General features: G+C 38.3%; 1 protein-coding gene across 1 annotated transcript; it reads right to left on the reverse strand.

Annotated features, from left to right (window-relative positions):
* Positions 1 to 1,079: 1,079 nt before the first annotated feature.
* On the reverse strand, positions 1,080 to 20,712 carry SFXN4 (sideroflexin 4). The gene is made up of 14 exons (XM_083365087.1): positions 20,528 to 20,712; positions 18,833 to 18,898; positions 16,415 to 16,486; positions 14,936 to 14,962; positions 14,781 to 14,835; positions 12,501 to 12,526; positions 11,101 to 11,154; positions 10,919 to 11,002; positions 10,770 to 10,832; positions 8,870 to 8,957; positions 6,792 to 6,907; positions 5,261 to 5,346; positions 3,435 to 3,543; positions 1,080 to 1,979 (listed from the first exon to the last, which is right to left on the reverse strand). Exons 1-14 carry the CDS (start codon positions 20,564 to 20,566, stop codon positions 1,905 to 1,907), a joined length of 960 nt encoding a protein of 319 aa, XP_083221213.1. The 5' UTR covers positions 20,567 to 20,712; the 3' UTR covers positions 1,080 to 1,904.
* Between the last annotated feature and the right edge of the window lie 766 nt (positions 20,713 to 21,478).

The raw sequence follows: 21,478 nt of genomic DNA on the forward strand, positions 1-21,478 counted from the left end.
ATAGAATAGAATAGAATAGAACAGAATAGAATAGAATAGAATAGAATAGAAGAATAGAATAGAATAGAATAGAATAGAAAATAGAATAGAACAGAATATATATATATATATATATATATATATATATATATATATATATATATATATATATATATATATATATACACACACACATATACATATACATACACATATATATATATACACACATACACACCAATAGCTGCTGTTTTTAGGAAGACAGCTGTAAAATTCTTTTTTTTCCCCCTCCTTCAAGGGACCAGGAAGTTTAATTTCTTCCTCCTGTTTTCCTGAAGCTACTCTCCTTGTGGGTTGTAAGATGTCAGCATGTATCCTTTGCAGAAGGAATATAGGACTGGATTTTTTATTGTTTAACTTTGCCTTTCCCTGCACACATTTTTGTGGAAGGTTTAGCTTATTAATTCAAAACTATTACAAAACTAAGAGGTTTCTAAAAAAAATAAAACTAAAAAATCCGTTAACATTTGAGGCTATGCCGTAGCACTTTGCTTTTAGAATTGACATTTATGATTCTTGCTTTTTGCTAAGATTATAGACTGTTTTAATTAAACACACTTATTTCTATTAATACTTTATGAAATACTGTTTAACTATGATGATGTATACTAGCAATATTGACCATCTTGTTTTTGACTCATGAATTGCATATTGCAATATAGGAGAATGTGCAATTATTGGGGAAAAAAACCATCTAAATTAGGATATGAATATGACTAGATCACCCCTATTTTCAGGGATGTGCCACTCACTTTTGTACAAAAATATATGATTTAAAAATTTAAAAACCAATTTAATTTAATTTTATATGGCTATTTTTTTCCTTGATAGTATTATCTTCGCCATTGATGTGTTAATGGATGAAATATGCAATTTAAAGCCAATATATCCTTGTATTTATTTTTTCCTGTTAACTATAAGAAACAAGCAAAAAAAATCATTCTGGAAATTTAGTAGCTCTTAGAAAACTGGAGGCGGCCTCTGCAATAGACTGCGTAATCCCTACTCTACCCACTCAAAAAGGGAACAAATTCAATTTTTTTAAAAGGTTGATTCATGCATTTAATAGTTGGTCTCCAGTTCTGGGTATACAAGAAAGGGGTTTCTTTGTAAGAGACTGTCATAACAAATAGCAGCACCTAGCTAACATCTGCTCACCTTAAGTAGGTCCTGGCACTGGTAACTCCCAAGCATGACTGGGTTGTACCCCATACTTACAGCGATCCTGGGAAATGGGTTACAGACTACAATAAGAACTAAGCCATCAGTTAAATTAAGGATTAGCACATTAGAAGGGCAAGAACATATAGACCAAGGCAAACTTTATTCCATGTAATTTATTAATTTATTTCCTGTCCTTTCTCCAGAACCCCTAAGCAATATACACAGCACTTCTTTGCCCAAAAGGAATATGTCAGGCTGAGAGAGAAGGAGAGAGGGTAGTAGCAGATCAAAATGGCAGATTGTTTTGCCATGGCTGAAAAGGCTCTTGAATGCAAGTGTCCCCAGCCCTTAATCCAACATCTCATTTTACTGCACAAGTTCTCCTTCCATTTTAACAAAAAGCTGTAGAAGGCAGTTCACAATGCAATAGATTTTGCATTTATAGCTAAGAAGTCTGTTTCTTGAATAACGGCCTTTTGTTGTTTGATTACAAAATCAAATCCTTTCTGTACAGAGAAGTATCAATAAGAACATGATTATTATATCCCTTCCCACTTAAGCTTCAGTTTTTGTTACAGATGATTCAAAATACTTCAGACCAACTTTCTACTCTTACTACCAGAATTCGTCTTTTATGCATAAAAGCCAGCTTCATCATTACAAGAATGACGCTCCTAGAAAAACATTAAGGTCTCCCACTATTAAAGTCCCCTATAATAAAAAAATGTTTCTTTAGTGGAAGAAACCAGATCAGGCTCAAGTTCGTTTCTCTTTATCTGAAAAATAAGAGAACATTTTAAATTTCTTACTGGGTTATTTTAACCACTTGGATTCACTTCTGTACAAAGACATGACTTATAGAAATCATAGGATGTTGAAGTATCACAATTTACATCAAAATCTCACATTGCTGTCTGTGAATTAGTAATGCAGAAGACAAGAAGACAATTGAGTAGGCGATAAATAATAATAAAAAAGTCTTCTACAATGAAATACCTCCCCAATCCTCTGAAATCAAATAGAAATGTTTAGGAAAATATGACAATATGTTTAAAACTGCAGTTATATTCAAACTCTAATATCATCTAAGTCAGACATGTTAAACACAAGGCCCGGGGGCCGGATCCGGCCCGTGAAGTGGTTTCATGCGGCCCGCGAAGCCATCCTGGAAACAGTGAGGGAACGGCCCCCACTGCCTTGGCCCTGGCCCAGAGACCCTCCTTCTGCCAGAGACCCCCAGATCTGTCCCACTCCTGCCCAGGCCCCCATAGGCACCCTTGATGCGAACGATGTAAAGCTGGCCATGCCCACCCAGTAGGCCATACGCACTCTAGCCACGCCCACCCAGTAGGCCACACCCACCCTGGCCCCCTGAGGGCAACCGCAATGCTGATGCGGCTCTCAATGAAATTGAGTTTGACACCCCTGATCTAAGTACTTCTCACCCTCTCTCTTTTTTTGTCAATCTTTGGCCCCCCATGTGTTAAATTTTCAACTCTACAAATTTTAAACTTTGGACATTGTGAACATCTCTGTGCAGATAGTCCCTGATTTACAAGAGTTTGTTTAGTGGCCGTTTAAAGTTAACAACTGCCCTGAAAACAGGGACTTACGACTGTTTTTCACACGACCGTTGCTGCATCCTGATGTTCATTCACATGATCAAAATTCAGCTACTTGGCAACTGGTTCATATTCACGACAGTTGCAGCATCCTGGGATGATGTGATCAGCTTTTGTAACTTTTTGACAAGCGAAGGTGATGGGGAACAGATTCAGTTAACAACCGCTTAACTAATTTAACAACTGCAATGATTCACTTAACAACTCTGGCAAGAAAGGTCGTAAAGTGGGCCAAAATTAACAAGCACGTTACTAACTTAACAACTACAGGGATTCACTGAACAACTGTACCAGAAAGGTTGTAAAATGGGGCAAAGCTCAGTTAACAAATGTCTCGCTTAGCAACAGAAATGTTGGGCTCGGTTGCGGTCGTAAGTCAAGGACTATCTGTATCCCAATTCCAATCCTAACAGCTTCTGGGAGTTTCTATGCTTGCACATCCCAGTAAACCCAATGCCCCTCTTTCACGTAAGAGAACCCAGCCAATTTAATGTATCTTCCGATTTTCACTCGTCAGGGTTTATATTTTTTCCTCGTTTGCACTGCCATTTAACCCTTTGATCTACCCGATTATCAAAAGTGGAAAAGAAAATGAAACATGCTGATTACCTCTCTTAACTGTGGAATCCAACTCAGTGAAACAGGCAGTATTAACCAACAGAAAAAATATACCAGAAACCCTCTCAAGTAAATTGACCTTTGTGGGAAAAGTCTTCTGCTGCAAAAAGTTGCAAGGGCAAGTTATTACACAGCTTGGCACTGATAAACCTTCAAGATGTTGGGACTTACAGGTAGTCCTCGAGTTACAACAGTTCATTTAGTAACCGTTTAAAGTTACCACAGCACTGAAAAATGTGACTTATGACCATTTTTCACGCTTACAACCTTTGCAGCATCCCCATGATCATGTGATGATCAAAATTCAGATGCTGGTTCATGCTGGGTCGCAAGATCACGTGATCCCCTTTTGCGACCTTCCGACAGGCAAAGTCAATGGGGAAGCCAGATTCACTTAACAACGAGATTACTAACTTATCAACTGCAGGGATTCACTTAGCAACTGTGGCAAGGAAGGTCGTAAAGTGGGTGAAAATTTACTTAATAAATGTTTCACTTAAGAAGAGAAATGTTGGGCTCAGTTGTGGTCACAAGTTGAGGACTACCTGTACTGACTTAGCAGTACAGAAAGAGGTTTTTCAGCTGCTTCCCCCAAACCAGAAAACTATTGATCCCTGGCCTCTAAGATGGATACCAGGAAACTTTTGGCAGCTAGAATTATGCTTAGTTATTCTTGTTATTTTGGCTGCCAGGCACTATAGGGAGGATGGTGGTACTAATGGAAAGGAAAGGCATGGGACATTCAACTCCTCAGGAGTATTTTTTTAAAAAATAAATTAGTAAACTCTAGCCTAATATTTCCTTTGATGCTTTGCTGCCAAATATTGACAATTTGATTTTTTTGGTGGGAAGAGAGGGAGAATGCAAAAAAACCTTCCAGATTCAGAGTCCAGTATGACATCCTGAAAGCATGACACACATAAAGCATTTTAGAAGATTATTCTTTGTCTCTTTGAATTCATCATGTATTGTTCCAATTATAGCCCCACAAAATTTGTACAGAAAGTCCCCTTTATTTTTTTAGCACTCTTTTCTTGGGAGACCTACAGCAAATTACAAGAAAGTAATAATAAAACATCGCCTTCAAAAAATCACCAATTCTTGAAAGTTAGTATAGGAATTAAAATAACCGTTCATTTTAAAAAGGAAACTGCAGTAAGAAACTTAAGAAGGAATTTGACCCTGAGATATAGTGTGATCCTCCAAATGACTAAATGGTCAGGCATGTCTTCAGTTAACTTATGAAGACAGCATGAATCTAGTACTTTCCTTGGGATAGAATTTCATAAAAGAAGGCTAATGCTGGCTATTAGAAGGTTCCCACCTGACCATTCTAGGATGAGCTGGAGGACCATCTCTGTTGATTTCAATGCTAATGCTAATGGATACTGATAGAAGTGATCTTTTAGATACTTCTGAAATGATTTAGAATGCTAGCATGGAAATTCTACCCCTAGTAGCCAATAGGCAATCAGAGTTATCTGGATTGCTAATGTTAACAGCTCTTCTTGCTGCATCAATCCAAAGTGTGATCGCAATCTTAATACAGCTACAGTTCCTGAAAAATTTCCCTGAGAATTCGGGGGTAATTCAGATTCTGTAAGCTTCAAAGGATCTTATTTGGTCCTGAATTCTTCTAGGCTAGATGAATCAGCAGCTAGACCAAATCTTGGTAAGACGTAATTGGCCCAAGTTCAAGATGGGCTAACACAAGGATTATAGTTCCCCTGTTATATTATTTCATCATTGATAATGGATGTAATATTCTATTTGCTTTTTTTCTTGGTTATTTGGTTGAGGAAACCTGTTTATCTTACCGATTTATGAGATACACAGTAGTTTCAGAAATAATCATTGGCACACCAAAGAGTATACCTCGGGATAATGCTGTTTCTCTTACAGCCTGTGCAGAAGGGAAAAACACACACATATATACAAAAGGAAAGTTAGAATCACAATATATTCAGGTCTCTTTAAGAGCTTGCATTTTTATGAATCTGGATGCCACATTTTTAAAGTTTTTGGCCTTTAAAATTCACCACAAGCATGTCCAATTAATGCAGTATCAGAGGGTGGCCAGGGCTGAGTATTATGGGCAATTTCTACCAGCAGGGCGGCTGATAGAATAGAAAGTCAAAATAGATATATCATAAAACTTAATGCATCCAGTTTAGCAAAATGTGAATTAGGAGTTGCACACTTTAATTGTAAAGAACCAGTTTCTAAATTCAATTCTAAATTCAAATCCACTAAAATGCTGCTGAGGCCATCTTAGTCATAATGAGGGCTACCAGAATATGTGTTTCTATTAGATGAGCTATGTATCATAAATCTATAGTATGTGAAAACAATGATTTTGGAACTAAATGAAAAAAAAATCACAATACAAGACAATCCAATCTCCAAAGCCACTCTGGTTAACAAATTAACAGTACAGACAATTACAATCAAAGCAATTAGTCTTCCTTACTATGTGTCAAGTTTCCGAACTATGGGCTTTTCAAGTGACTGTGAGGCATTGTTTACCTTAAAAGTCCTTTATTTAGCCTAATACACCGGCAAATACTTGCTTGAAGGAAGCTGGAATCTGAAATCTCCACCCCTTGCACAATACATTAAACACAATTCTCCACCTTTCTAATTTTGTCATTAATCATATTCTCCAATTAATTTAAAGAATCAGTTTCCCTTCCGTTAGAAAACCCACCAAGCTCTTATCTTCTTTAATTTCAGATGGCCTTGAGGAACAATCCTCCTCTTCCCCCCTCCCAACCTTAATCCAATCTCTTAAAGCAATACACAAGTTTAACATAAAATAGCTGCTTCTTCATCTCTTGTCAAGCAAGAACATTCGATGTTAGCAGCATTGACACTATGATTATAGAGCCTGGGAAGTCCACAAAACAAAGGGCCAAACCAAAAATTTCCACTTTGGGGGGAGAGGGGAACACACCAAATGTATGTTCATAAGGAAATTCTGGTAAATAAGTAATGGGGAGAGTGCTACTAAATGTAACTGACTATCAAAATACAGAAATTGAGAACCAAAAAATAGCCATGCTGGATCAGGTCAGAAGCCTGTCTAATCCAAGAGCCTATCAAAATCCACAAGGAGGACACAAGCAGAATTACATTTTTCCATTTCCAGTAGCTCAAACCATCTATATTACCTCCTTTAATAGAGGTAACGCGTAGCTGTCATAGTAGCTTTTGATAGGATTTCCTTCTAATTTATAAATGACTAATATCCCTGTGATGATTTAATTTAATTGAGTATAGAAGGGTTTAGTTGAAATGGAATAGAACGGGGAAAAACAAGCTAGTGGAAAAATGTGTTTTTTCACTTACTTTTCCCCCCGCCACTTTAGACATTCCAATGACTTCACCCGTGCTATGCATGACCTTAATCCCGTTCTCACGTTCAAAATTTCTGACTATGAACACATTGAATGCACAGAGAACACCTGCAGAGAACAGGGGAAGAGATTAGGCTTGGTAAGAAATGTAAACAAGACTTATTAGTCTTAACTCTCAATTCTTGTGATAACATTTATATTAGCAAAGCAGAAGAGTGACTTGAGTTCTGGCAGACATTGTAAAATTAAAAAAACAAACATAAAAAATGCACTTTAGGGCTTAAATTCTGCTGCAATGGCTGGAGACTCTTCCAGAAATTGTGATTTTGATAATCAGTTGGCTTACGTGGAAACTGCTGAAGGTTGTTTCCGATGTTTTCTTGGCTCATACTGAAACTTCAGCCAAACTGGCAAAATTTTCTAGCACTGTATTCTAATTTTCTTCATAATTTTCTGCATCAGTTTTAGGGAAAAAAAATCTATGGACATACCCAAAATGACCTGGAGGAAGTAATAATATGATGTACAGTATGTACAATAAAATATGAAAAAACAGATACTGACTACTGGAAATTCTGTTCAGCTTTCATTATAATCTGAATTAAATGAAAGACCCCCTTTTTATCAGAAAAAAACCCTAACAATTAAAACAATTCTGAGTTTGAAACTAATGGATGTGTGATCAACCTGTGACTTTTAAATTATTTCTGGGAGAATGGGCTAAATTTATTCCAAGTATTTAAGGTAACTACAGGAATGAGAAATTGGAGGAAGTGCCTTTGAAATTCTACATAATTGTTAAGTTTATGGTCCTTGAACTTCAGGAGGAAATCAAAGAAGTTTGGATAAAAGAAAGCAATCTTTGGGGTAGGTAGCCAACTGAGGGCACTCCCATAAAATATGTTAAGCCCCTGTCTAAACATACTTGGCTCATAATTAATAATAAAAGTAGGTTGGACTAGGATCACTATCTTATACTTTACCAACTAACAGGATTTTTATACCTCAAAGGCTGCAGAAACGCTTGAAAATGACTTTATTAATAAAGACTACTTTTATCCTTTTATCAACCAAGGATGAACTTTTAGAAGTAAAACCAGGAATCTCAGGACTCAGAATCTTGCGAGATCGAATCTGGGTCGACCACTGGGACCAAAGGTTTACTCTTCCAAGCTTTAGGACTGGAGCTGGAGCCCATCTTCAGGGAATTTCTCTCTATTGAAATATGTCCTTTGGGCTACTCTATGAGTCCTACTTATGTGGTGCCTTCAGATTGGTGTGTTGATGGCTGGCAATCAGTTGTTTCCCTGTGCTGTCAAGCCCTCAGTTCTTAAATACCTGATAAGCTGGTGGTAAATCAGCACTCCAGTTGACTGACAAGGGGCCCATTTCCCAGGCTTCAATCATTTCTCTGGCTATCTTTGTACCTGCATGGCCAACAATCTTAGTAACTGGAAAATTGAAATATATGTCCTTGTTTATTGCAATGTGAGGCTACCAATGAGTTCGGCTCTCCTCATCTGAACGCTTGTGTTCTTGCAGTTTGTGGTTAGCTTGCTCCCCGTCTGTCCTACATAATTAGAATATTACTTCATGTGATTTGATCTTACCCTACTGTTGTCACATTTAGGGATAACATAAAAAAATTAACAAAAAGATTATTAAGATAACTGGATTTATTGCTGCGTATTAAAGGAACATATGTTCCTCTAGGAAATATGCCCAGTATTTAGCATCTATATTCAGAATAAAAAATGTGATTTTTTTCCCCCTGGCATGAAGCTTGTTAAACAAATGATAATAAAACACTGAAATGGGACCTGGATAGCTGATTTCCAGCAGTGAATTATTAATCAGCAGTGTTTGTCAACATTTGAAATAGGGTTTTTTTTCAACAAGGAAAATTTTTAAACAACATGGCCACATTTTGAAACTGTTATGTTTACAACATATTATATTTGAAAAAATGCTCGTACATGATAGAATAGCAAAAATTATATAAGGCAAACTTGTTGACAGCATAGAATACCTGTAACTAATGTTTCAAAGAACTGTCACACTTTTACTCACCAAAAAAAGCACTTGCCGTGAACTTGCTGAAGAAATGCCCTGGAGTATTTAGTAATTTCTTACGCTCTATAACATAGTGAGGGAGAGTCTAAAAACAACCGTTTCACACACAAACACACACACACACACACACACACACAAAGAGAGAGAGAGAGAGAGAGAGAGAGATTGTCTGTGACATTTTTATTTTGTACTCAGCTTTATTTCATGGAGTGATTGACTATAAGCTTTTTTCCACTAAATGTTAATAGGTCTATATCCCCAACAAGCCCATATCCACTTTTTTTAGTTCCCATGTCACCAAACTGAGCTTCAGTGTAAAATCACTAATTTTCAGCTATCCACATTTTTACTTCCCCCCCCCACCCTTAAAAATAAGTCTTAATAGTCTTCTATTAAGTTTAGCGTGCATCTTCTGTCTTTTAACTCCCAGTCTCCCAAACCAGAAAACACAACAAAGTTAAAGTAGCACTGCCCCTTTTAGTGACATCAGGTCTCTTTTAGCCACAAGATCAGATTGGCAACCTTCTTCCACCCAGGGGCCAGAGTTCAAGTCTGTGAGCAGTCTCTTGGATAAATATTCCGGCACTTAAAGTTCAGGGTAAATCTTAAAGACTTGCTTCTTAGAAAAATTTGAGCCATGTTCAAAGGAGAATAAAGCCATGTTCAAAGGAGAATATAAGAGTGTGCTCAGCAGAGGCTCAGGAAACATCTTGTGACTGGGGAAAGAAATGCTTATGGAGAGGAGGAAGATCTAAGTAACGCATAAACATATGTACATGGGCTCATAATACCCTTCCGCATCATTACAATTTGTTAATAGACAGTAGTACAGTTCTACATCAAGTCTGAGATAGAATTCCAAACTTTTTTAGAAATCTGGCAGGTGTATATATTTATTTTGGGACAATGGGTTGAATGATTTTGGTTGATGGTCCAGATCCAGCTGCAGAGTGGTAGATTTCTGACTCCTACCATGAAGGCTGAGGGGGAAAGGGGAAAATCAATTTCAGGTCACAAATAGGTTGCCTGTGTAAATAATTTAAGCAAATCAAATCAAAATCTCGATGGATTCTGATCAGATATGAGTCGTGGTCTTGGTGTGTATGTATGTTTGTGTGTAACCTTCATATTTTGATTATAGATCCTGAAACCGAACAAAAAATAGTAAGCTCTACAGATTGTCTTTCTCCCTAATTAGTACATGCTCTCAGTGGCACTTTGCTGTTTATCAATCTAGACATGATATAAATAAATAGTTATGCAAGAAAGACTGGTGTCTGGAATAAGAAATTGGAAATATATCAAGCTTTGAAGAGCGGGGACACTACAAAATCTATGGAAAACTATGAAGACGGCAAACATACAAATAGAGTGCTAGTTTAGCTCACATCTAAGTGAATAGGCATGATACGTTAAATTTAGGCATTACCCATTGAATTTGAACATATGGTTGGAGACAATTTTAAGTAAGGATGCTGAAAAAGAAATTTCCTTCTCATTTAAAAACAATGTTGGAAAACCTTTAGATCACACTAACAATCCCTTGTATAAATTAATAGCAATAACACTTAGACTTATATACCCTTCATAGTGCTTTATAGCCCTCTCTAAGCAGTTTACAGATTCGGCATATTGCCCAAAACAATCTGGGTCCTCATTTTACCGACCTTGGAAGGCTGAGTCAACCTTGAGCCAGTCAAGATCGAACTGCTGCCAGTCAGCAGAATTAGCCTGCAAAACTGTATTCTATCTGTGCCACCATAGCTCTTCATTACTATTAATCAATTATTAACAAATAGTTCCATGCATGAATCCATGCCACTCCATATGCTACTGTTCCGTGAAAAAAAAAGCATAATTAGAAAACAAAAACCAGGCAGAAATAGGCAATACATACTCCTATTAAGGCCAAACCTGGGATGCTTCCAATAGAGAGAAGTGTCTGTTTCCATGAAAGTTCCTGTAAGCAAAAAATGTGACACCATGAAAACACACCTATTCACTACAGTGCAAAAAAGATTGTTGCAATCTGCCACATATACTTACATTTTTCTCACCATTCTCCAATGATCTTTTTACAGAATTCCTGTTTGCCAAACTGAATCCACCAATATACGCATGGAAAAGAAACTGCAAAATATGAAATTACAAATGCACAGTACCAACATGAGTTAACAAATTAATCTAAACAAATTAATACAAAGTGAATGGCTTAGCTTAGCCAGTACCTGCTGGGAAAACGATGCCAAAAATCTTCTGTATGGTAAGGAAGCAAATGCAGCCTGTGAATAGAAATTTATATGGGAAACACATTTGGACAATATTGCAAAGATATATACCTGCACTAGCAGATCATTTTATAATTTGCTATAGTATACCATCATGTAGTTCCAGAAGCAAACATCCAGTTTTTTTCAGGCCCAAATCTAAATTTGCTACTGGCACCACGGATCCCATGTGAGATAACTGCTCCCAAATCACTTCATTTCCAGTCAATAGACTCTAAAGAAGCATCTGGAAGCAATGAGTAGTCTGAACATACCATGCGTTCTATTCCTAACGCCACTTTACTCTGCCAGATATATTATTTAACCACTGTTTTTAAAAGCATTCAAACAATCTTTTGGTCTCCATGCTTTTGGGGATAACATAAATTGAGCAACAGTTATGGCAACTCGCACATCATAATAATCTTCATAAAACTGTGTTTGTGCACCATAAAAAGCAAAGCAATTCCTACATTTAAAAAGCTGCTTCATCTATACCAGGGGTGTCAAACTCGCAACATCATGTGACGTGTTGAGATGTTTTGCAATTTTTTTCCATTGCTGGCATTAGGGTGGGCGTGGTTTCAGCATGACACACCCACCCATGGGCCGGCAGTTTGACACCCCCGATCTATATACTCTGCAAATCAACATGTGTATTCACAATGAGCCTGTAATGTTTTCTGTCTACTGAATCCTTGGAGGCTAAATGTGCTTGTGTCCAATCTTGGTTCCCTTAAAAAAATTCCTCAGTATGTACAGAGGTGAAAAAAGCAATTCAACATTCGATACCTGAAAATGTATTAAGGTACATTCCCAATATGTATTGAATAATCTATCGAATGAATTAATTTTCTCAGCTCTCAGGTCCTTTTTTTAAAATCTCACCTCTTCTTTCATTTAAGCAGTTTATTTTATTTTCCCTCCATCAAATTTTATTCCTCATTTATGTTTGTTGATTTCATGAGTCTCTCCCAGTCACCTGTTTCCTTCTCCTTTCCACATATCGCTTTCTGCCATGTAATTATCACTGGGCTGCTTAGGAGGAAAAGGGATCTTTTCTTAAGAAATGTTGCATTCTGCGAATCGAAGGTTATTCAGTTTGTCATTATCTCCCTCTCTTATGTGGACGATTTGGACAATATTGGTGCAAAGACAGGAAAGGACATATATCAGTTTGGTCTCCAGAAATTGTCAGCAATATGTGTTCTCTTTGCACTGAAACACTGCATGCAGATTATATTGACTAACGTGAGTCCAATTAAAAAGTGGGACAATTAGTATAATTGTACCAAGATTTATATATTTATTCATTTTAAAACTCCAATGTATATATTCTGAAAACTTTCATTGTTACTCACCAGTGAAGCAGAAATACACACAAAACCTTTGAAAGAGAGAAAGAAAACTGTCCAGTTAGCAAATTCATTGCACGGTGCATATAAGGGAGTGATAGAAAAATAAATAATATAAAAAATGTCAACATATACAGTAATTATAACTTGGGCACTATGTACACAAAAACATGAATTATGGGCCTTATGGCTTTTTCGGAGTTTTATACTTCATTACTTTAGGAAATGATTGGTACTGAATAAGCAATGGAAGTTTTAGAGGTTATCAGTTATTAAGGTAAAATTGTGCTCGTCTAAAAATTAATTGTTTCAATAATGAAACAGATTTTCAATTAATTTTCTCCACATTCCTACATGCAACTCCTAATAAGACAAATATTGCTAAGCTCAAAGATTTAAAAATTGCCAGTGAAGCCTGGGCTACTTTTTAAACTACATTTTTATGTATAATAATAAAGATTATTATTTATTTTTATTTATTTTATTTTATTACATTTATATACCGCCCTTTCCCTGAGGACTCAGGGCGGTTTACAGGGAATTAAAAACCAAAAATACAAAAGTTAAAACCAGTTTAAAAAAGATTAAATTTAACCCTGTGCAACTAAAACCCCAATTAAAATAAATTAATCCTCAGCCTGAGCCAGAGAGCTCGAAGAGCCAGGTCTTCAGGCCCCGGCGGAATGAACGGAGGTCGGGGGCAGTCCTCAGCTCCACTGGCAGCTGGTTCCAGAGGGCAGGCGCCCCCACTGAGAAGGCCCTATCCCTGGGCATTACCCGCCGGCAATCTCTTACCGGTGGGACCCTGAGCAGACCCTCCCTGTGGGAGCGCACTGGACGAAGGGCACTTGATGCTGGCAGCAGGTGTTCCCTCAAGTACCCCGGACCCAAGCCATGTAGGGCTTTATAGGTAATGACCAGCACCTTGAATTTCACCCGGAGGGCAACCGGAAGCCAATGCAGCTCGCGGAGTAGAGGTGTTACATGGGAGTATCGGGAGACCCCCATTACAACTCGCGCAGCCACATTCTGCACCAGTTGAAGCCTCCGAGTGGTCCTCAAGGGCAGCCCCATGTAGAGAGCGTTGCAGTAGTCCAAACGGGAGGTCACGAGCGCATGAGTAACTGTGCGTAGGGCATCTCGGTCCAGATAGGGACGCAACTGGCGCACCAGGCGAACCTGGGCAAAAGCCCCCCTGGTCACGGCTCCTATGTGGTCTTGAAAATTGAGTCGTGAATCCAAGAGGACGCCCAAGTTGCGAGCCCTATCAACGGGGGGTATTATGGCATTTAAGAAAACCTATATGGTTATTTATTTTAAATATCTGGTTAAATTATGCTTTGTTCAACTATAGTCTACTAAATAAACTATAACCACCAAAGTCAACACAAGAAAAAATCTAGGTTTACCAACTACAATGGCCTAGTGTATGTAATACACTAAGCCAAAACTAAAAAAACTACATTAAAATTTAACATGATTTATAATGCCTGTCTGTGTCTGTTACAATATATTCCCAGACTTATCAAATCACAATCACTACTAAAAACAAATGTAGAAATTAATACTGAGATCATATTCTAACATGCATTCCAGGAATAGATGCAGGCTATGGATAATATACATTAATAACAGCAATGACTGACAACAGTTCATTTCGTGACCGTTCAAAGTTACGTGACTTATGACCATTTTTCACATGAACGTCGCAGCATCTCTTGGTCATGTGATCAAAATTTAGATGCTTGACAATTGGTTCGTATATATGATATTTGCAAAGTCCGGTGTGTGTGTGTATTGTGATCAGCTTTTGTGACCTTCTGACAAGCAAGTGAAGCCAGATTCACTTAACAATGTTATTAACTTAACATCTGAAATGATTCACTTAACAACTGTGGCAAGAAAGGTCGTTAAAATGGAGCAAAACTCACTTAACAAATGTTTCACTTAGCAACATAAATTTGGGACCCAATTGTGGTCGTAAGTCGAGGACTACCTGCATACCAAAATTAATTTTACTTCCTGTTATGTTATTCATCAGTACTAATAACAGTGTGGGAAGTGATTAAGGTGGTGGACTATAAATGGGAAGACTTAGATTGAAATCTATCGGATCCTCGCTCCCCTCACCCCAGGCCACCACACAGGGTTAAGGGGTAAAATAGGAGGAAGGAGCTTGCATACTGTTGCCTTGAGTTTCTAAATGGAAGGTGGGTTATCAAACAAGTAAACAATTACTGAAAAAACCTGAGTTCAAATTGCAATAAAATGACATTTGAAACCAACCGCCTCCTCTAAAGAGGAAAGGAATTGTATCACCAGTGCTGGGATTCACACAAGTCTGAGGAAATAAAAATACATATAAAATTGATTAGAACATCTCCACTAAAAGATGAAAAGAACAGGTTAAAATAATTCCTAAATATAATAGGAAAACTCACCAGACTTATTTTCCAGGCATCTCTGACCTAAAACATTGGAAAGCAATATTTTAGAAATAGGTCAGAAACCATTTTATAGCTGAATATATATTATGGAATGGCTATGCTTTTCAAGAACCATTGATGGGATTATTTAAAATGTTTTGGGGGGTTTTGTCCATCGATAATGCTTTTTCACATAATTTGCTATATCATAACCGATATCCTAAATCACTTTTTAAAAAATCTGATAGCTTCATTTAAGTTGTATTTCAGCTCAAATAAATTGTGACATTTAAAAATCATAGGATAATGAAATATAGATATAGAAGTAAAAAGATATGTATATAAGTTCAGAACTAATTAAAATTGGATTGTCAAGAATGAATCCTGGGCTGATACTCACAGTTCGTTCATTTTACTTGTTAGTATGCTTAAATAAATTTATTGTGGTTTAAACCTAAGATTCTTATAAACTAAGAGCAAGCTAGAAAATATTGTCTGACCAAACCAGGATTCCAGATGCAACATAATCTAAAGAAAATATTTGAAGATTTGATGATCCACTTATATTACTAGGAATAAATAAGCATACATCAGCCAGCACTTTGACTTGCTGTGAAGTGTGATTACAGTCACCCTCTTTTATGGCATTCTTTTAAAACTAACAAACAAAAGCTTTTTATTTATTTATTTTTTATGCCACCATCTCCCCTACAAGGTGACTTTGTTGTTCCGTCAGTATTTATGGTTTCCCCCCAAACGTTACATACTTCTGTTTCCTTTTCAACATCTACTTTGATCTTTATACATTAGGATATATTTATTCATATCTACGGACTTGTATGATTGGAAAAACAACAGGCTCCACAGAACAGGGGCCCTCAACATGAGGGCCACAGACCAGTACCATTCCGTGACCTGTTAGGAATAGGGCTGCGCAAGAAAGCAAAGCTTCAACTGTGTATGCGCAGGATCTATATATCACACGAACTCTTCCTTTCCCTCCCCCAGTCTGAAAAAAATTGCCTTCCATGAAATCAGTCCCTAGTGCCAAAAAGTCTGGAGACCGTTGCTATAGAAGATACAGTAGAAATTCTACCTATGTTAGTTCTGCTGCAGTTGTGTGACCCCATTGTCCACACTTCAAGAGACTGCACATATGTTACATACAAAAACTGCTCACATTGATAGGCTTCTTTACAGATCACTATATTCAAAGTGTGGATGTCACAGGACAGAGGTAATTACTGGTGTCACACTAGAAATGTGTTCAGCAGCATCAATGCATGACTACTTTACAGACAGTATCACACGAACAAAGCCGATGGCTTAGCCTCACTTGAGGAGAGCTGGGATCAAAACGAAGACAGTTACAAATTCAGTTCCTCTCTCCATGCCTCGAGTCTCAGCTTAGATATCAGGGCACAGAAACGAGAAACCTAATCATTTTTGCACACTAGAATGTAATGTACAAATATGTTGACAACATCGCTGTACCTTTTTATTTTGTAAAGACGTTACATCTTCTCCACTATTCAGTAAAAGATCTCTCGATGCATTAATGTCCGCCTGTATTTACAAGAAAAGTGGAAATAAACTGGGGGTTTTTTTCTCTAAAAACATTTCTTTTCTTGTGATGTTGTCGTTTTTTCCCCACTGAGTGTTTTGTGACACAAAACACAATCAACCAGTATTGCGCATGGCTTTTCTCTACCCTACTCTTATAGGTAAGTGGAGGGTGAAAGGACAAACTCAGAGCAGCTTCTAGGACGCAAATTGATCCAGAAGAAAGCATCAGGGGACGGCTTGTCTCTCTCCCAGATCTGTTGCTCCAATCCGATCTGCAAGACTTTTCAAGGGGAGGAAGGATGTGAGGAATCCAGACCAGTAATCTACCACAAGAATATTCATTCCAGTCCCAAGCCGTTTATGTATTCATGCAGAGAACCTGTTTCAATCTTCCTTAAATATATTCATTGACCATTAATGGAACAGCACTGTTTCTTTCCCACTGGTGATAATAGAAAAAGCTGAAGTACCTGTATCTTTTGACCAATAAGTAAGTGCAAAGAGCCTCAAAGCTAAAAGCAACAGAATTGCTCTTTTTGGTGACAGCCTGAATTTGGTGCAATGCAGTGGTTCGCTCTACTGTATGTGTATCCCAGGCTAACACACATGGCTTAATTCTTTCTTTCAAATATTTGTGATTATACGTCATAACACTTTGAAATTAATGGCTTTTTTTCTTTAAAATAATGCTACTGTGACTGAAAGCTTATTATAACAAGCATATTATATTAACAATCATTTCTATGCGAGCTGCCTAATTTTATTCTTCCGTTTGTGTGGACCTGCTAGTTGTATTTTGTATGTTGTCTGAATCAAGAAAATGTTACACATTATTAATTTTCTTTGTCTTAATGATGCAGTCTGAAACTGTAGCTTGCACTTATTTGATCTAGCTTTGTTTTGGCATGATATCCTGTCTCAAACTAATGGCTAATTCATGACTCTTGTTGCTCCAGGAAAATGAAACAAGTTGCAGGAATGGCTACAAATTGTCTCAGCAGCTATAGTTCGACTACTCCATTTTCAAAATTTACTCTTCTATTTAATCTAGGCATGCAAGAATTTTTTTAAAAAAAAGGGGGAGGGGTTAGAAAAATATTCATTTTCCCACATCCTTTATATAGTAGCTCTGATGCTGAACAGAATATTAATTACCTTGATTTGAATTTGGAGGAAAAAAAAGCAAACAGACAAGGTAATATTACTCAGTTAGCTACTTTAAAATAGCCTAGAAGACAAGGAGGCTGCAGCTGACGCAGCATCTACAGGTAATCGAGAAGAGCAACAAAGATGATTAGGGAACTGGAGGCTAAAACATATAAGGAACTGTTGCTGGAATTGGGTATGTAGCAGTGTTCCAATATCTCAGGGGCTGCCACAAAGAAGAGGGAGTCAAGCTATTCTCCAAAGCACCTGAAAGCAGGACAAGAAGCAACGGATGGAAACTAGTCAAGGAGAGAAGCAACCTAGAACTAAGGAGAAACTTCCTGACAGTTAGAACAATTGATCAGTGGAACAATCTGCCTCCACAAGTTGTGAATGCTCCAACACTGAAAGTTTTTAAGAAGAGACTGGATAGCCATTTGTCTGAAATGGTATAGGGCACAGGTCTGCAACCTGCGGCTCCGAAGCCGCATGCGGCTCTTTCAGCCGTCTCCTGCGGCTCCCAGTCCTCTGCCATGTGCAGTCTAAAAAAAAAAAAGTGGGACTAAAAAAGTTCAACCAATCAATTCAAATATGCAGGGTACGTGCATATCTCACCTTGCCTCCACTCTTCAGTCAAACCCTGTTCTGCGCATGTACGCATGTATGCACATGCGCACACATTTTTTGCGGCTCCCAGTTTTTCCTTTTGTGAGGGAACCGGTTCCGAGTGGCTCTTTCACTGTTTCGGGTTGCTGACCCCTGGTATAGGATTTCCTGTCTGAGGAGAGGGTTGGACCAGAAGACCTCCAAGGTCCCTTCCAACTCTTGTTATTGTTATTCTGCCTTTGGAAACATCATGTGACTGCAATGTACCTTTTACTTCTTCAATTACCGTTAACTTGCTATCCATAAGTCAGTTGTTAAACACATTAATGGTGATCATGTAACTGTGAGATGCTGTGATGGTTGTAAATGTAAAGATTGATCACAAAACTGTCATTCATTCAATTTCTATAACCAGCCATCTCAATCTAATGGACTCTTTTTTAGCACAATTTCAAATGGTTGCTACACAAGGCAATCAGTAAACAAGAGACTACCTGTAAATTTTTAGTAAGTCATATGAATGTGCCCACAGAAATGCTTCCTAGCTTGCTTTCAAGTTTCAGCGTCCACAGCTTAAATATATAGGTTCATTACCTCACGTGTAAATATGACCAAGGGGTCCAAAATTTCTATCCAATGCTTCAATCTTTCGGAAAAAGTCTAAAAAAATAGATTTAAAAGATACCTGAGCTTGAATATATTTTTGCAGTGATGGTGAAATTAGTCAAAATTGCCCAATAACATAAACCCAGTAGTTTTATCCACACTTCAAAGCCATTGTTGCTCTCCATTATACTGAACCTGTGCTTTTTTTTTTAATTAAACAAGACACCCAGCATAGTCAAGTCATCCATGAAAAGCATACCCCACAGTCCTTTGAAACTTCATGCTTGATCTTTCTGGCTTGTGATTCAGGGAAACTCAATAACTCAAATAAAGAATCACGTCCTTTTGACAAGAAAAATCAACTAGAGGAGGGTTGTATTTTGATGCAAGGGATTGATATGTGAGGGAAGATGGGGCTAAAATATTCTTTCACTCTCAGCTGTTTTGCAAGTATGGGGAAATAGGTTGTTTTTTAATGGAAACATTAAGCTTATCAACTCTTACTATAGTGTAACTTGCAAAAACAACTTTATATAAAAGTCATTTCTATTAAGCCACACCTGTTCTACATTTCTACTAGACTTACTGAAAATCAACTGGGCAAGAAATGACCCCCAAATGCTGGACTGTTTATCCAGAGGGTAACCCGGAACTTAGAATACAATTATCTCAGAGTTGAAGGCATTTAGCCTCCATTTCTGAGTACATTTCAGGATTCCTAGTATAGGACAACCAAAAGAAACATTTGTTTTGTTTTCTCATCCTTAATGCATGCTGTATAGGTTTCACATAAGAGCAAACAGATCCAAAACCCATCCCCATTCCTTCTGCTTCCAAGTATTATTTGCAGCAGAGGCCAAGAACTCTGCAAAGCAGGTTAAAAAAATACTGCATGGCTTTCAGAACCAAATTTTTGGATACCGTCAAAGAGCGTCCCTTTTCTTTAAAAGTCATAAAATTATGCCCATTTCAAGAGATGGGACAATCGAAAGGCTTTGTGGTTGTAGTCATATGAATCCCATTTAACCCTGATAATGACTAGGTATGCAGGGTGCGATACTATACCCATTAAAAAGCATGCAAGCCCTATTGAAATCGATAAGGCTTACTTTTGAATAGTCTTTAGGAATAGAACAAGTTTAATATATCTACAAAGCAGCTTTGAATGAGGTCTCGTTTATTACACTAGGGCAGGGGTAGGCAACCTCGGCTCTTTTATGACTCATGGACTTCAACTCCCAGAATTCCTGAGCCAGCTTAGCTGGCTCAGGAATTCTGGGAGTTGAAGTCCATGAGTCATAAAAGAGCCGAGGTTGCCTACCCCTGCACTAGGGCTTTTATCACACTGGACTTAAATTGCTGAGCCTTCGGGAATGGGAATGTCATAGTCTTGCTCTACGGCTTTTCCTTCCTAGTTTTACAACGTTTGCTTGTGTCACTGCGCATTTTGCCGAGTCGAAGAAACAACTCCTTCCACGCCACCCGCCAGTTTTTCCCGCCTCTCAAATCTCCACATTCCCTGAGCAGAAGGGTTGCAGGCGAGGGCGAAGTTCCCTCGGCCAGCCCTTTAGTCCCTACGCTCGCCCTTCTCTAGCTCGAACCCCTTTCCCCACGTACTTTCCAAGGCGGCCCTTAAAACGTTCATTCCCCGCCCCTTTCCGACCGTATTACAGTTAACCATACTTGACCCGCGTTTCTCCAAAACTGCAAATTCAAATCCATCGTGGCTCGGATGGCCGCGCGCCGGAAAAGCGGCTGTTCCGGAAAACGTCGGCAAAGTCAAGCCGGCCGTGGAGATCTTTTCGGCCATGCGGGTTCATCCCCTCGCCTTTGACGTCATTCCTGCTCACCGCTGCTCGTTCGTTCCTTGGACGCCGATTCGCCGATTCAGACGTTCCCGTGTTTTGTTTTTACACGAAAAACTCGAATCCCTGTGGAATGGTTCTGCCCGTTTCCCGCATCCCGGGAAAAAGGGGGAAGGGAGGTGCAGAGTCACAAGATGGCAGGAGCGGGGTGACTGTCCTCCCTTAGCTTCAAGGCTAGGAATAAATATAGGAACACCCCAACGCATTCTTACTCTTGCGTTTAGTTTTTTTTTTTAAATCAACCCGTGATCCGATCAAGACTGCAATTGGTCTGTCAGTGAACGGATTGGAAGTTTTAGCCCGGGTTCGCATAACTTAACGGGAATCGGCAATTGATTTCATCATGCACGCGCTGTGTGAATCTCGCACGCCGTGATGATCGTGTGGGATGCGTAGTGAACGTTTTTTTGGCTCGTATCAAGCTGCGCGCTTCCTGGCTCGTAACACGGATCGTGCAGCACGTTTGCATCGCGCTAACCGTGAGATGGTTAACCAACTTGCGTCAAGTCCCGCAATACATTGAATTAGAACAAAGGGCTGGATTTCTAGAGTCTAGCCAGAGGACTGTTATACCATCCCAGCCGAGAGGCAATTAAAAAAAAAACCTGCTTTGAAAATGAAATATCTTAATTTTTACAAACCGAATAATAAGCCGTATGTGAAACATACTATCTGTATATATAATTATACTGAGCTAATTGAGTCGAATCAAGCACTTTCTCAATGTCACCTAGATGCAAAGAGCATTTTTATAATCACTGCCATCTTT

Source organism: Vipera ursinii (genome assembly GCF_947247035.1).
Source record: "Vipera ursinii genome assembly, chromosome: 5".
NCBI lineage: Eukaryota > Metazoa > Chordata > Lepidosauria > Squamata > Viperidae > Vipera > Vipera ursinii.